At 36.1% G+C, this 15,281-nt stretch overlaps 1 protein-coding gene across 1 annotated transcript in view; it reads left to right on the forward strand.

Moving 5' to 3' along the window:
* The window catches only part of LOC150108287 (kelch-like protein 17), a 128,284-nt gene that overhangs the window by 23,787 nt on the left and 89,216 nt on the right, over positions 1-15,281 (forward strand). Inside the window, exon 3 of the mRNA XM_090390437.1 lies at positions 375-596. Coding sequence (XP_090246563.1) covers positions 375-596 — 222 coding nt within the window. The remainder of the gene's footprint in view (positions 1-374; positions 597-15,281) is intronic.

Below are 15,281 nucleotides of genomic sequence, written 5' to 3' on the forward strand. Positions count from 1 at the left end.
ACGTCACTTGCATTAACGTTTTTCATAAAGCTTCTCAAAGTTGGAGAAATGGCTGGCTTTTGAAATGTAATGTCTGCGCGTGTAGACGGTTAACAAAGTTCATTTTTAGGAACTTTAAAACACCGAATTATATATTCAGTAACGTGCTAATAGAGAAGATTAGAAATATTTATCTATACGTAATTTTTTATACTTATTTTATACCGATTTTTTAATACTTACAAATAAAATAAACCTTTTCAGATTTATGGGCATTCAATTGTTATTGTCCTGAAATCTCATTTTTTATTCCCACAATTAAACCTAAGGTAATTAATAGATAATTCATTACTTTATCTTTGTTACTTTCTGAATGGAATGTTTTAATTTTTCAGGTTCTGTTACCAGTAGCTAGTCTTCTTCAAGTATACAGCGTTCGTGAAGCATGCTGCAAGTTTCTGCTTCGCCAGTTACATCCCTCAAATTGTTTAGGAATTCGCAGTTTTGCCGATGCTCACTCTTGCGAAGAACTACACCGGAAATCGCACAAATACGCCTTGCAAAACTTCCAGGAGGTAGCTTTAACAGAAGAGTTCCTGATGCTCCCTTTCTCTCAGGTTAATTAATGTGTTTCTTTAAGCAAACAGATGTAATACGTAACGAGCTCTTCGAACTGCGTTGACCACAACTTTATCTTTCGGAAAAGGAAGGACTTATAACATAAACAATTTTTTTTCTCCTTTTATACATTTTTTTTTTTTTTTTTTTTTTAATTTCGATGCTGCAAGTATTTGCTTTGCCAGTTACATCTCTCAATTTATTTAGGAATTCGCAGTTTTGCCATTGCTCACTCTTGCGACAACTAATTTTTGTTATTAATTTTTGATTACTATAATAAGTTAGTACTTGCTTAAAGGTGATCTAGAAGAACAAAGACCTGGATCAAGGAAGTTATTCGAGATAGGATCTGAATTTGGTGATTGGGAAAATATCATGAATTTGACATGCACCACTTGGGAACCTGGTTTAGGGCTCTTAAAATATTGGACTCATGAATATGAATACGTGTCAAGTAAACTTAGAACTTGGAGCTGAGCTGAGAGATACGCATAGAGATCAGTGTTCGCCTCCATGTAGGAGCTAGGGCGACAAATTCACAAGTCCCTAGATAGAAATAATTTAAGTGTGCCACTTAGCTTATTAATCATTATTGACCTGAAAAATTTAATGCCGATGAGGAAAAAATAAAGTTGGACAGTAAACAATCTTGAGACAAATGAACACCATAGATAACTCTCCAGTGATAGACGGTAGATGCTATTAGTCGGTTCCCAATATTTTAGCAGCGATTCCAAATTAAGAATAACAGAACTTCGGAAGATTTTAATCTGACTTTTTAACCATTAAAGCAATATAATGAGTTGGTCAAGTGTAAATGTTCTAATCTACTCTAAAATTTTTGTGAAATCATTGATTTCAGTTATAGATAAAGATAATTTTTTTTTTTCCTTGGTCGTGACAAAGCAATATCATATAGCTTCAAACCTGTCATTTTTTTTTTCATGATTACATCTTAAAATTCAATGAAATCTTATCAAGCGTAGTTAAGGTAGAGATGACCGTGGTGAAATATTGTACCCCCCCCCTAATGAAAAGCTACGAGTATATATATATATATATATTTTTTTTTTTAAAAAAAAACATCTGAGTTGTTCAAGAATGGCTGCTTTTTTACATTTGGCAGAATGATGGCGGTCTTCTCTTTGCTTCACTCATGCCATAATGCTAAAAATTGAGTTATTGCCTAACTACATTAGGCTAAGGATAACCGGTAACCACCAACCAGTTTTATCTTGCTCAAATGTCTTAGAATAAAAGAACTCGAACTACTTTCTGGAAAACGACTCGTACAAATTAATGGATACGAACGGGAAATGAGAAAGAAAAGAATGAAATTAAATAGTTCTTTGTTAGATAATCTAACGTAAGGAAATATTATGTTAGTCATAAAAACAAGGGAAGCAGTTCGGATGAAAGCAATAATTATATCTGTAAAGAAGTTAAAAATGAAGTAAAAGCAGGAATCATTATCATTAATCTCTTAAGGAAAAAATCATGCATTTACAAAATAAATCAAGTGCCTTCCTGACTATTCATGGATATTTGTGTGCCTGAGGAGAGAAAAATAGACATATTTTATTCATATATGCAAAAAAATGACGAATGCAAGATACACCCGAAATTACTTCTTTAATAATGCGAGATTGCAATGTCAAAATAGGGAAACATTTCACTCGGTTCAAATATTTGACCTGCTGGTCAAAATTCATTCTGCCGCGGACATGAATGCTTGTGATGAATTTCGTCGACTGGTGTGAGACCACTGCCTCACTAATTGAAAGCCTGAATTTGCGTGAAAACTATTTAGTCTCTGGGACAGGGTTTGTGGACTGTGCAAAATAAATACAAATAATAATAAAAAATTCTTAGCTTGCGCACTGCATTGATGTGCTATAGGTTTACAGCCTTTTGGTAGAAAACATAAATATGTATCATAGAAACAAACTATACTTGAAAGCTATTTCACGTATACTAATATTTTACTAATAGTATAATAAAATTACTAATACTTGTTTTAAAAAAAGATACTGTCATAAATTCACTTCATTGAAAAAAATAAAGGGGATAAGAATATGTAATGACTAATCAGAAAACAGTGAACATTGTAGATCATTAATAGCAGAATATTTAAAAAATCAGCGTTGAATCTGACATTGGATTTCTGACCCTATTGCAAATGAAACTTTAGAGGGTTAAGCCAAGCAAAAACCTCCGGGAGATTCATTTTAGTTCAACATTTAGATGAAAATGTTAAACACTCTTTTTGAAGGGGAATAAAATGAAGATATTGAACGGCTAAGCAGTCTGCAGTGCATACAAGTATTTTTTTTTTCCAGAAGAAACCCGTTTCTCTAGCCCAATCATTAACTTTAGTTGGAATGATTTAAGTTCACCCTGTCTAGAATGCAAATTAATCTTTATATAAGTAATTTCAAAGAACATGACTTAGTTGGCTTCATATAGAAGCGGCTGGTTTTTTTTTTCCTGCAAAAAAGAAGCAAACAAACACCGAACAGAGGAATACACGCAGTTGATAGAGATAATAGAAGAAGGGATATATATATATATATATATATATATATCCCTTCGTCTATACCGACTGAGATACGAAGTATCTCAGTCGGTATAGATGAAGCCCTTTGGTCGGAAAGACCTGGGTTCGATTTCCGTCAGTGACGTGAGGAACCTTTATCTGATCTCTTTCGACTAAAGGGAAAAGCAATGGTGAGCTACCCAGTAAAAATCTCACCAGAAATACTTTGTGGGCAATGCTTACAAAGTCACCTACGGTCGGAAACGACTGAAAGGGAAATCCAGAATGATATACAGGGTGTTCGGGATAAATTTGACATATTTATAATTAATTATATTTTTCCGTAAGTTACATGTATTAACACACACTTCTCTTCATTTAAAAGTTTGGACCCTTCTTCATTCATATACAAGATGTCAGAAAGGATGGATAGCTAGAACCCACCTGAATCATGGAAGAGAATAACTTGTATCATGATGATTCGTGCCCGCCATCAAAATAAGGATATTACGACTGCTGCCCAATGCTCCCTGAATACAGTAAAAACAATCAGGCATGAACTAGAGACTTGCAATGGTGACTACGAGGATGTAGCAAGAAGAAAGATCCCTAGCAGACGATCTGATTGCGTTCGTACAGCAGAATTCCTCGCAAATCTGCAGGAACAGGTGTTGAAGAACCCTGGCATTGGAATTCGGGCTTTGTTCGTGGAGTTGCTAACTGTAGTCAAGCCCTGGATAACAAGGGTAGCCAATGGTAGGCCGTATGTATGGCAGCAGGATTCGGCCCCTTGCCACACCTCTGGGAAAAGTCAAAAATGGTTGTCTGAAAATTTCTACGACTTCACCAGTCCAAATGTTTGGCCTCCAAACTCCCCAGACCTTAACCCCATGGATTATTTTGTATGGGGCGCAGTTGAAAAAGACACCAATCGCACTTCCAGTAATACAAAAGCCCAGTTAATGGATAAAACTAAAACAGTTTTTGCGGCCCTTCCCAGGGAGACTGTAGCATCAGCTTGTTCGAGGTTCCGAAGCAGAATTGAAGCTGTGATCGATGCTAATGGTGGTTATTTTGAGTAAATCTTGTTGATAGTATTGTAATTAACTCTGCCTGTAATGTTTTTTTGTCAATTCATTAAATTTAATAGATACAAAGAAGATTTTCTTTTTCCTTACGAAACTGTCAAATTTATCCCGAACACCCTGTATATATATATATATATATATATATATATATATATATATATATATATATATGGCAAATATCTTAACATTGGATATTTAGAAGAATGCAAAATTCATTAAGTAACTAAACTTATTTGCACACTAAGGAAATAAAAATTACTTGAATATCACAATGTAAATTGCCCGCATCCATATATTACAGGCACTGTTGATCAAGGTGCTGGTATGCCATACCGTTGCGTTGCCGTCTCAAAAAAAAAAAAAAAAAAAAAAAAAAAAAAAAGCACTGGACATAATGCATTGTATCATAGCACTAGCTGCTTCGGTGTAAATTCAACGACCCTAATCTCATCTAAAAAAAGAGTGAGTTTCTTAATCCCTCGGACAGAGAAAAATCTGTTGTATAATACTGTGGTATATAATAGTTAAGATTAACATAAGGATGATAAGTCTGGTCTACTTTCTTATCACTTTTGTCTGTCATTGCCCCTGCAGGAAATTGAACTAATCTTCTGGCGATGACTTGGGTGTATGTAAACCAGCCACCAAGGTTTCCAAAAGTATCAGCTAAAGACTTACGCCTGTTCCCAACTGGGGAAGAAAGGAGTTTATTAATAAGTGCAGTAAGAGGAAAGTCACAGAGCCAAAAGGCTCTGCAAGAGGTCAAGGAAAATATGGAACTGAGATGAGAATGTAGAAGCAATAATCGAAAACAAGAAGTATACAAACAATAGAAAAATATGAAATCACCGAAAGCAGAAATTGATTACAAACACAGCAGCGCAATAACGAAAAAAAAAAAAAAACGAGAGAAAAAGAATACAGAAACGTTGGATTTATAAGGACAAGAATATAATTTCTTGTCGAGGTCGTCTTCGAATCTTTTTATTTACAAAACTTCATTTTGAAAATTTTCAAAATTTTTAAAGATAACAGGGGATCATAATATTTTCAAATCAGGTCCTACTGAAAAGCATACAAGAATGAGTGTGAATGTCTGGCAAAACCATGTCTACCGTATAGATGCGAGAAATACGGAATTTAAAAAAAGTGGAGAAATGCAGAATACTAAACTCCATGATGAAGGACACACAAAAAAAACCCTAAATACTGAAATCGACTCAGTAATAAATGAAATCTTAAAATACAAAAAGAAATAGATACAGAGAACACACATCGCAGAAAACCGGTCTACAATTCATGAGTCCTAGGACACAGCAGAAGTACCTTGTAATAATAATAATAATAGCAACAACAAAGGTTCGAATGGTCCATTCAATATCCAAAAAGATATTCTGATACTACCTGCCTAAAGGAAGTAAGTCGTGGAGAAACAGAGAATTGTAGACAAACAGAATTGATGGAATGCTGAAACGCAAACTACTAGTCCTAAATCCCTGAAAGAATCATGATGCTAAACATTTTGCACTACAAAATGAATATTTCATACAACGCAAATTACAAAATGAGTAACATGTTGATTAACATTTTGGAGGCCTTTGCAGTCCTGTGGAAATAGCGCATGTATCCATAGCCTAGGCTACCTGAAGAAAGACTTATGTCGAATTAGTTTATCTGTCATGGGCAAGTAGGATCTGTCTCCTGAAAACCCACACGTTCAATCCCGCAATTCAAAATCGACTAGAACTCGTTATTTCGGAGAGTAATATTTAACTTAATACTAGGTTAAGAACCACACTATAACAGTAGTTATCTGCAGTACTTTTAACGTTTATTAAAATAATTGTTATCATTGGGCCTGCTATCCGTGATTGTCTGAGGGTGGAGATAGCTATCCTTCCAATCCTCCTTTTTGGAAAATAAAATATGTTAGCATATTTGAATTCAAATTTGATTTGAAACGAGTTGCATTTTAGAAACTAACATTAGGTGAAGCGTTTAGTGGTATTTGCACCATCTACTAGAACCTTTCCACATTTTCAAATTTGTTTCTAGTTCAAACTTCAGTTGGAGTTCTGCAGTGAATGAGTGAAGATGATGATTTATTTTTGCGTGAACGCTGCCATGTCCGAATGATTTATATTACAATTTTTGATTTCTTATATTTGTATTATTTTATCTACAATTGAGCTGCATTGGTATAAGTGAGAAAGAATTTACCAATTATGATTATCTTTAACCGAGTTTAAAGATCATAATGTCACTTGGTTAAATGTGGCATGATATCAGTTTCTCATCCCATTTTGCTTTCAAAGAGTTCCTTAAGAACTTTATATCAATTCCTCTTATAGTTTTCATAGGCACCTATAAGTGCTTTAAGTATATTAAGATTTCTCCCCTGCATGACAATATAGGAATACAACAGTAATATGATGGTGTGTTCCTCTAGAGAAAGTATCAATATTTTTTCATTTTTAATATTACCATTTAATGTAATTTTATTCAGCATGTTGAGCTATATTCATAATTCTGATTGTCCAACAAAATAGTGAAATGGAATTTCTTATTGATAATTAAACTGAAGATCCCCCTTCAGGTTATCTCCATAGTGAAATGCAGAAGCGACAATGCTGATTTAATTCTCACTGTAGTGTTTGTATGAGAGAGAGAGAGAGAGAGAGAGAATGCTTTGGCAACATATTTGAATTACAATATACCAGTTTTGATAATCAGTACATATGATAGTATTTTATGGTATTTTGTGCATTATTATAAAAGATTTTAACGCTTCCTCCCACTGTTCTAGATATACGATATGTTTTGTTCATTTTAGATACAGTATTTAATTTGCTCAGCCTGGCTGGCCAAGTGGTTAGCGTGTCCGCTTTCCACTCAAGAAGCTGCGGGTTCGAATCCCGCCGTGGGCATGAATGTTTGTGATTGCCTGTGGAAATACTAGTGGTGGCGGTCGGTGGTAGATGGCATTTGTGTAGTTTCGGTCAATTGGTGGATTGTGAGTGGTGGAAGCAGGACTGTAGAGTAAATGCCCTCCCTCGATGAGTCTATGGACTCCCTGGAGGTGACAAATAATAATAACAGTATGGTGAAACTGACCAATGCGACTGTAGTGATTATAAGGCCTCCATAGTGCAATTGGGAGAACAGCGAAATATTGTGCTCTTCAGTTGGAAGAATGTTGAGATTCATTCTCGTCATCACAAGAGAAATCTATACATAAGCTTTTTCAGCTGAAGGCGGGTTAGCTGAACTCGTGGAAAAACTCCTAGAGGTAGCGGAGTTTTTGATCCCACATGCAAGCAAATCGGTAAGCGTATACAGGCTAAAAAAATATTATTGTACTGTAGATGGAGCTCTATGAAGATCATGGTGTGTAGATTTTTTGCGGTAGTGTGCTTTTTTTGCGATGACTCACTGGATGTGGCGTGTAGTAATATACTTCTTTTTTTTACAAATGAAAAGGAAGCTAATAATTGCTGCCTTGGATACATGAATGGAAAACTGGAAATTCTTTAAAATATTATTCAAATATTATGAAAGTGCAGATCTTCCACCAAAAGCAATAGTCCATGCTTGGAAAAATTTATTCATGTTTGTGGTTGAGATGACCACAAACAAGAATAAATTGCAATAAATAAGTTGGAATAAATTTGTAGACATCTGCACTTTCATACTCAACAACCCAAGTTTTAGATATGCCATGTTACAACTTTGTGAAAATTTACTTAATATATGCTATTCATTGCCTTTATATCATTTTTCTCAAGCAATGAATATGCAGTTTACAGTGTCATTTCAGAAACATTTGCAGTAAAGAAAATCATTTTTCTCATTTTAAGAACACTATTTGGGCAGTAATTTACTGCAAGGTACTTAGTGACTTTCTGTCACTGATCCATTGAAATATGGTTACTGAAGGTGCTTCAAGAATGTTTTATTCCACAGCTGAATAATCTTGACTTCAAGTTGAATACTTGCTTCAGAAGAAAGACAATGCATCACTCTATTTACCTCTGTTTACCAGTGAATTTTTTTTTTTTTACTGGAAGATGAACTGGTGTCAAAAATGGCATCTTTGTTTCACTGTCTAGCATGTTGCCAGATCTTTCAGTCTCTAACAAATCATTTTGGGTTATCTTAACAAGATGTCAATGCACATATCAAACAACTGAAAGAAGCACTTTGTGGTGCTTTTCAAAACATAACATTATGCATGCTAACTACCTGGTTCAAAAACCATCTATGTTGCAAAGAATCCTTAAAGGCTTTTCAGCTTAAGGTGAGTAAGCCAGTCACAAATGAAGGTGGAAGGATTTTCCTTCCTGAAACTAGATTTTCATTCTGAAAAAACAATTAAACCAGCCAGAATACACAGTTAACAGATAATATGGTGACCTCATAGTTATTCGCTTTTGCCATAACTCTGTGTGTACTAAGATCTATGAATTATTGTACTTGGTAGTTCATTATTCTCTGTGTGCAATCCATGAGAGTAGTATTCACAACAGTCTTCTTGTTCGATATGTTGACATCTCACATTTGTCTTTGCCAAAATAAACAATATCTTATGAAAAGTTTCAGTACTTTATTTCAGTAATAACAGCCTGTGTAGCTCAGTGGAAGTGGATTTTGCATCCTCTGCTCTAGGCTTCCCAAAGAAAGACTTAAGTCTAATTGCTGACTAGAGGAACTTTTCTAAGCCTTTATTCAACAAGTTCCCAAGTTAGTCCACCTATAGCATGGGCCAGCAGGTTTTTTGTCCCATAAACTCAGTTGACAATAGAACCCACACTGTTTCAGATACCAACATATTGTGTTAGGAACCACAAGATGGTAACATGTTTTAGTCTTCATTGGATGCTACTTATAATGAGTGATAGTCTTGGGCCAGCTACATCTGATTGGCTGCCAGTAGAGATTGAACTGCTCACGCAGTCTCTGAAGGTTAGGACTAAAATGGCCTCGCCTACTACCTAAAAGGGAATAAAAGGTGTTAGCTGAATTTTTTATTTATTATTTTTTTTTATTTCCATATGCTACCTAATGTGTCCTTGATTTAAAAGGTTCTAAGTTAAAAGCACTTGAATATACTAAGTTGGAGTGGTGACAGTTAGGAAAGTTGCACATGGAGAAGTAGCATAGAAAAAAGGAGCAAGTGTGGCTTCATGAATAGCTTCTTCTGCTATTCAACCTTCATGTTAACACTTTTTTTTTTTTTTAAATGGATTGAATGAAGACATTAAATTGTTTGTAACAAATCAATTCAGTATATCTAAAAAGGGAACCTTCACCATTGTCATTTACATGCCTCATCTCAAATTTTGCTCATTTACAACATCGTAGCTGCTAGTACATATTGTAGTATTCAAAAATAACTAAATAAAAATTTGCTTAATTTGAAGTTTGCTGAATTTCTGTTAATGGCATGCTTTGAAGCTGCATGCAAGTCCTGCAGCTTCATGTAGACATTTGCACACTGCAGAAGCAAGCACCTTTGCATTTAGTGTTCATTGTTACAAAACTACATTTATTTAAACTTTAAATATTATGAAGTGAAGTATATGCAATTAACTAAACGTAAACTTTAATATTTTAATAAATATACTCCAGAAGTCTGCATTTTGGCATTTTTAAGAAGCTTGTAATTAGTACTGGCAATTGAAAACTTGTGGAGGATTATTGTCCAGCAGTACTCCTCCACAAGTTTTTCCCTCTCTCTCACACACACACAAGAGGCTGCAAGGCCCTTGAGCAAAAATGTTGTGTATGGTCAGTGATCAAGAACAGAATAATTTGATGATCTTATTTTTGAAGAGGTGGAAGTTGTAATCTTTAGGGAATACTTCATGGGAAGGCTGTTCCACAGAACCAAGGTAGATGGCATGAAAAATGAATGGGAGTAGTATGTAATGAATCAGCATTTTAAGTAAGTGAGTGAGTTCAGCATTATTATTATTATTATTCGTGACACCTCCAAGGAGTCTGAAGACTCATCGCAGGAGGACACCTATTGTACAACTCTCCGTCTCCACCACTACACTGAACCTCTACTACCAATCATCAACATCAGCGCCATCTACTGCCCACCACCACAGCTAGAATTTTTTTTTTTTGTCTGTAAATTGCGTGTGTTCTGAAGAGCCAATTTGTCTGTATGCGGGATGAAAAACTTGTGTTTCCAGGAGAAAAATCCTGCTAACCTCCATATGAGATCGGCTAACTCATCTTCAATTGAAAATTGTCCATATAAAGATTCCTCCCATTATGACGAGAATCGAACTTAGGCCTTTTCCAATCGAAGGGCATAACGTACCGTCGTTCTTCCAATTGCGCTACGGAGGTGCTTAAGAGCATTGTCATTGGAAAAAATAGCTCTAGCTCTGTGAGTTAGTTTTTAGGATACATAGTATTGAGATGGATGATGGTGTGATTGTAATGCTCTTACTGCTGAACTCACTCACTCACTTATGTCACACCTTTTTAGCCAATGGCTATAATCTCCATAGGATAGAAAAAAAAAATACTGAATGTGATCCCCAGAAATCCCTTCCATTGCCTACCACACAAGACTGCAGCAAGACTGTTACCATTGCATACATTCAAGGCACATCTGAAACGATATCTAGAGTTCTCAATAAATATCAGCTATGCACCAAGCTTGTAACTATGGATAGACAGAAAGAACTGACATTCACCTTGATGAACATAAAAAATACATTTTGGCACTATCATTATGGTAAGTCGGGTCTAGCAGACCATCCCTTGGATACCACTTCACACAGGATCAATTGGAAGAAAACAAAAGTGCTAGACAAAATTCATCAAGTCAGCAGATGTTTTTGGAATCAACAAAAGCTTTAAAACATACTCCAAACCTCAACAAGTATGGCTGTATAAATTTACAAAAATCTGGGGCATAGTCATTTTAAGATCTAATTAATATTTGTTTTCCTCTTTTTCCAACATAGATGAAGCCTAATTAGGACTTTAGTTCCTTGTGTTTTCCATTTCAGTTTTTTTTAAACTAGTTCCCACTGTTATACCAAATTGTTGTTTCACATACTGTGACACTGTTTTTGTGCTCTGAAGACGCTGGATGTAATATCAGCAAATGAGTTAATAAATATTATTTTCTTATCATTCTGTGTTACCATCAATACCATGAAAATTAATAACGTGTATTGTGAACACAAAAGCCTTTCCACGCATTTATTATTATTAACATCTGACATCCATGGAGTCAGATACTCATCGTGGGAGGTACACACTATTGCACACAAAACTCATCTGGCCTTGCCTTAAACTGATTCAATGTGTCTACATTCACAACACACTCAGGCAATGCATTCCACTCACTAACCACTCTCATTTCCTCTGCTCACATCCTCCTTATACAGTTTCCAGAATGACCTCTTGTTCTACCCCCCCCTCCCATTCTATTGTTATATCTTGGTGGCGTTGGTCTTATTAGTGTCTTATCTCTTATTTGTCCTATCTTAAACTCTATCTTTTGTTATCATTAAATTTTTGTACTTTACTTATTATCAGTTAATTCGTTTGCCGACAAATTTATGTTATTTAATGACTGCCCCAGCCGGCAACTAAATTCTGATACATTAACCAAGATTACTTTAGAAAGAAAATGCAGGGATCATGAAGTATGCAGTCATGGTCCCGTTTCTTATATTACTAGTGGGTTCCCCTTTTATGCATGGTTCGTAATTTTCAAGCGGTAATTCAATCCACAGAAAGCATGACAAACTCATTTGATTACACATAAAGAAATACGTTTATTTAGCACAAAACATAATGATACAAGTTAGTTAATCCTTAAATTAAAAGAGTCTGGGTTCCCTCCCTTTTCTTAATTTAACACATCCAAAATTTCTACACTGTAATCCTCTATACTGACACAAATTCCTTCACTTATATATAACTATCCTCAGACTCTGACAATATATACTAAATAACCAATCTACTATCACACATGCTAATTACATATATATACAAGTCAATTCAGTAACTCTGACATATTTCTTGAGGCAATGCTCCTTCTTATATTTTAGACTTAATCCTCCCCCAAAATTTTAGTTAACATTCAACTAGGTTTTAACAGTATAACATTATTATTCTTTAGACACAAACAGTTCATAGCCTCGGTCTCCTACTCGGCTCAAGCCTAAAATGCCTTTTCCTTAGATATAGACAAAATGTCCAAACTGCAGACAGTTCTTGTAACACTTCACGGAAATGGGCTGTGTTCTTAAAGACCAGTTCTCCTTACTCCACGGTTACTCTGATATTAATATGAAAAGATTTCTGCTTACCGTTCTTGCTTTATCTGGATATTCGGATCTCTTTACTCTACTTTCTTTAATGGCGGCTTCACTATTCCTTTGTTCCACACGAAACGAAACACCCTTACACTGAATTATACACTGACGTTAACTCATCAGTGGCCCTTTCTTCTTAGGAATCTGGACGCACTATAGCTGCAGCTTTGATCCACGTAGCACATATAGCAAGGGGAGATTCTTGCCACGCATGGCGGCAAGCTTTTCACAGCTATACAGCCTTCCGTACAGGAAACCAGGTACCGACGAAACGAGAAGAAAAAAAAAGAGCAATTCAAATCCCCGCCGAAACCTATATACTCCAAAACAGTGCCCTCACTTGGTCGTGTTGTCATACGTATGGTGGCTGCCGATTTGATACCGTGGCCAACTATCTTTGACATGGCCTAAAACTATTATTAGCTTGTACACATCTTTTTAGAATTTATACATGATTTTCTACCTTAATAGATTTAACAAACCTTCTCTATTTAGTTTATGGGATACTTTAACATTGCTTAGAATTTACTAATCTGGATATACACATGTTCTTGGGTCATTAATGAGCACATTTTCTGTTTGGAGGCATAAGTATGTCCTTATCCATTCCTTCTGAGCTAACTCTATGTTGGGTCGGAAAAAGGAAATGACTCATCACATTTTCCGACACAACACTATTAAAAATCTCTTTGATGTCAATCCAATAACAACCCTTGACTAGGTTATATTATTATTATTATTCGTGACACCTCCAAGGGGTCTGAAGACTCATCGCAGGAGGACACCTATTGTACAATTCTCCGTCTCCACCACTACACTGAGCCTCTACTACCAATCATCTACCTCACCGCCATCTACTGCCCACCACCACAGCTAGTATTTTTTTGTCTGTAAATTTCATGTATTCTGAAGGGCCGTTACGTCTCAATCATATCCACCCCTTTTCCTCCTATTCATGAGGCTTTGCAATTTATATTCTCTCAATCTGTCCTTGTACTCCACGTTCCAAAGACCACTGACAACCTTTGTGAGTCTTCTCTGGATCCTTTCTACTAATATATCCTTGTCACCATAAAAACCTGGTAACCTAATCTGTGCACAGTAATCCATATGAGGCCTGATCAAGGCCTTATGCAATGCATCATAACCTCTTTATTTTTGCATGTCAGCGTCCTCTGCATCATTGCCATTATTCAATGTAATGTCTTCACAATTGTGCAATGTGGCCCCTGTCCTCCTCCACTCCTGGATGTCTCATTTCCTCTACCTCCTTTAAAGTTTCCCCACCAAGTATATCCTTTTCATGCCATCATTGTTTATCAAATTTCAAAACTCTAAATTTGCAACATTGAACTGATAATTCCACTTACCTGCCCATTCATGCAATATATTCAAGTCCTCCTGTAAGCCATAACATCTGGCTGACTCTGCATTGCTCTCCCCAATTTTGCATCATCTGCAAACAGCTGCATATCACCAGTTAAATCCATCCCAATATCATCCCAATACACAAATTGAACAGCAGTGGTCCCAAAAGTGACACCAGCAGCACACCACTAGTGACCTCCCTCTTTCAGGATGCTGCACCCCATATACAACTTTCTGATAGCCAATCACTGATCCAACTCAGAAGTCTGTTATCCAATCTGACTGACTGACTGGAGAGACTGACTGTAAGTGAGCAAGAGGTGTTTGGGGAGTTGAGTAAACTAGATGTAAATAAGGCTGTGGGACTTGATAATATATCACCGCGTATTTTGAAGGAATGTGCCAGAGAGTTGACACCTGCCTTGACATATTTTTTTAATATGAGTCTTGCACTTGGTCAAGTCCCTAAAGAGTGGAAGGAGGGCAAGATTGTGCCACTTCATAAAGGAGGTGATCGAACTCAAGCATCAAACTATAGGCCTATCTGTGTGTCAGGTGTTGTGGTTAAGTTGTTGGAGAAGCTTGTGAGAACTAGGATCCAGAGTTGGGTTGACAACAATGGTATAATCTTTGATGGACAGCATGGATTTGCTAAAGGGAGGTCGTGTTTTAGTAATCTACTTACTTATTACAATAAAGTGACTGCTTCCTTGGACAGAGGAGAAGGATACACAGTAATATACTTGGATTTCGCAAAAGCTTTTGATAGAGTACCTCATGATAAGTTGACAGTCAAACTAGAGCAGATGGGGTTGGATATTAGATTAGTGCATTGGATTGGAGACTGGCTATCTGATAGGTATCAACAAGTTGTGTATGGGGGTGCAATATCCAGGAAAAGGAAAGTCACTAGTGGAGTGCCTCAGGGATCTGTTTTAGGGCCATTACTATTTAACTTGTATATTAATGATATTGGCGAAGATTTGGATGGAGATATTCAGTTGTTTGCAGATGATGCAAAGTTGGGACGAACCATAAAGAGTAGTGAAGATGTTGTGGCTTTGCAAGAAGACTTGGATAAATTGAGTGATTGGGCAAGCAAAAGGGGATGTGAGTTCAATGTTGCAAAATGTAAGGTTTTAAAATTTGGAAAACAAAGATGGGATGCAGAATTTATGCTTGGTGAGAATATATTGTTGGAAGTAGAGGAAATAAGAGATCTGGGAGTGATAGTGGATAAGGATCTAAAATTTAGGGGACACATCGCCAAAATTGTGAAGACAACACAAAGACTTCTGGGAATGATGAGGAGGACACTGACGTGTAGAAGTAGGGAGATTC

This window comes from Typopeltis vanoorti, chromosome 3 (assembly GCF_054136105.1).
Source record: "Typopeltis vanoorti isolate ZY-2024b chromosome 3, IOZ_Tvanoo_1.0, whole genome shotgun sequence".
NCBI classification, from domain to species: Eukaryota; Metazoa; Arthropoda; class Arachnida; order Uropygi; family Thelyphonidae; genus Typopeltis; species Typopeltis vanoorti.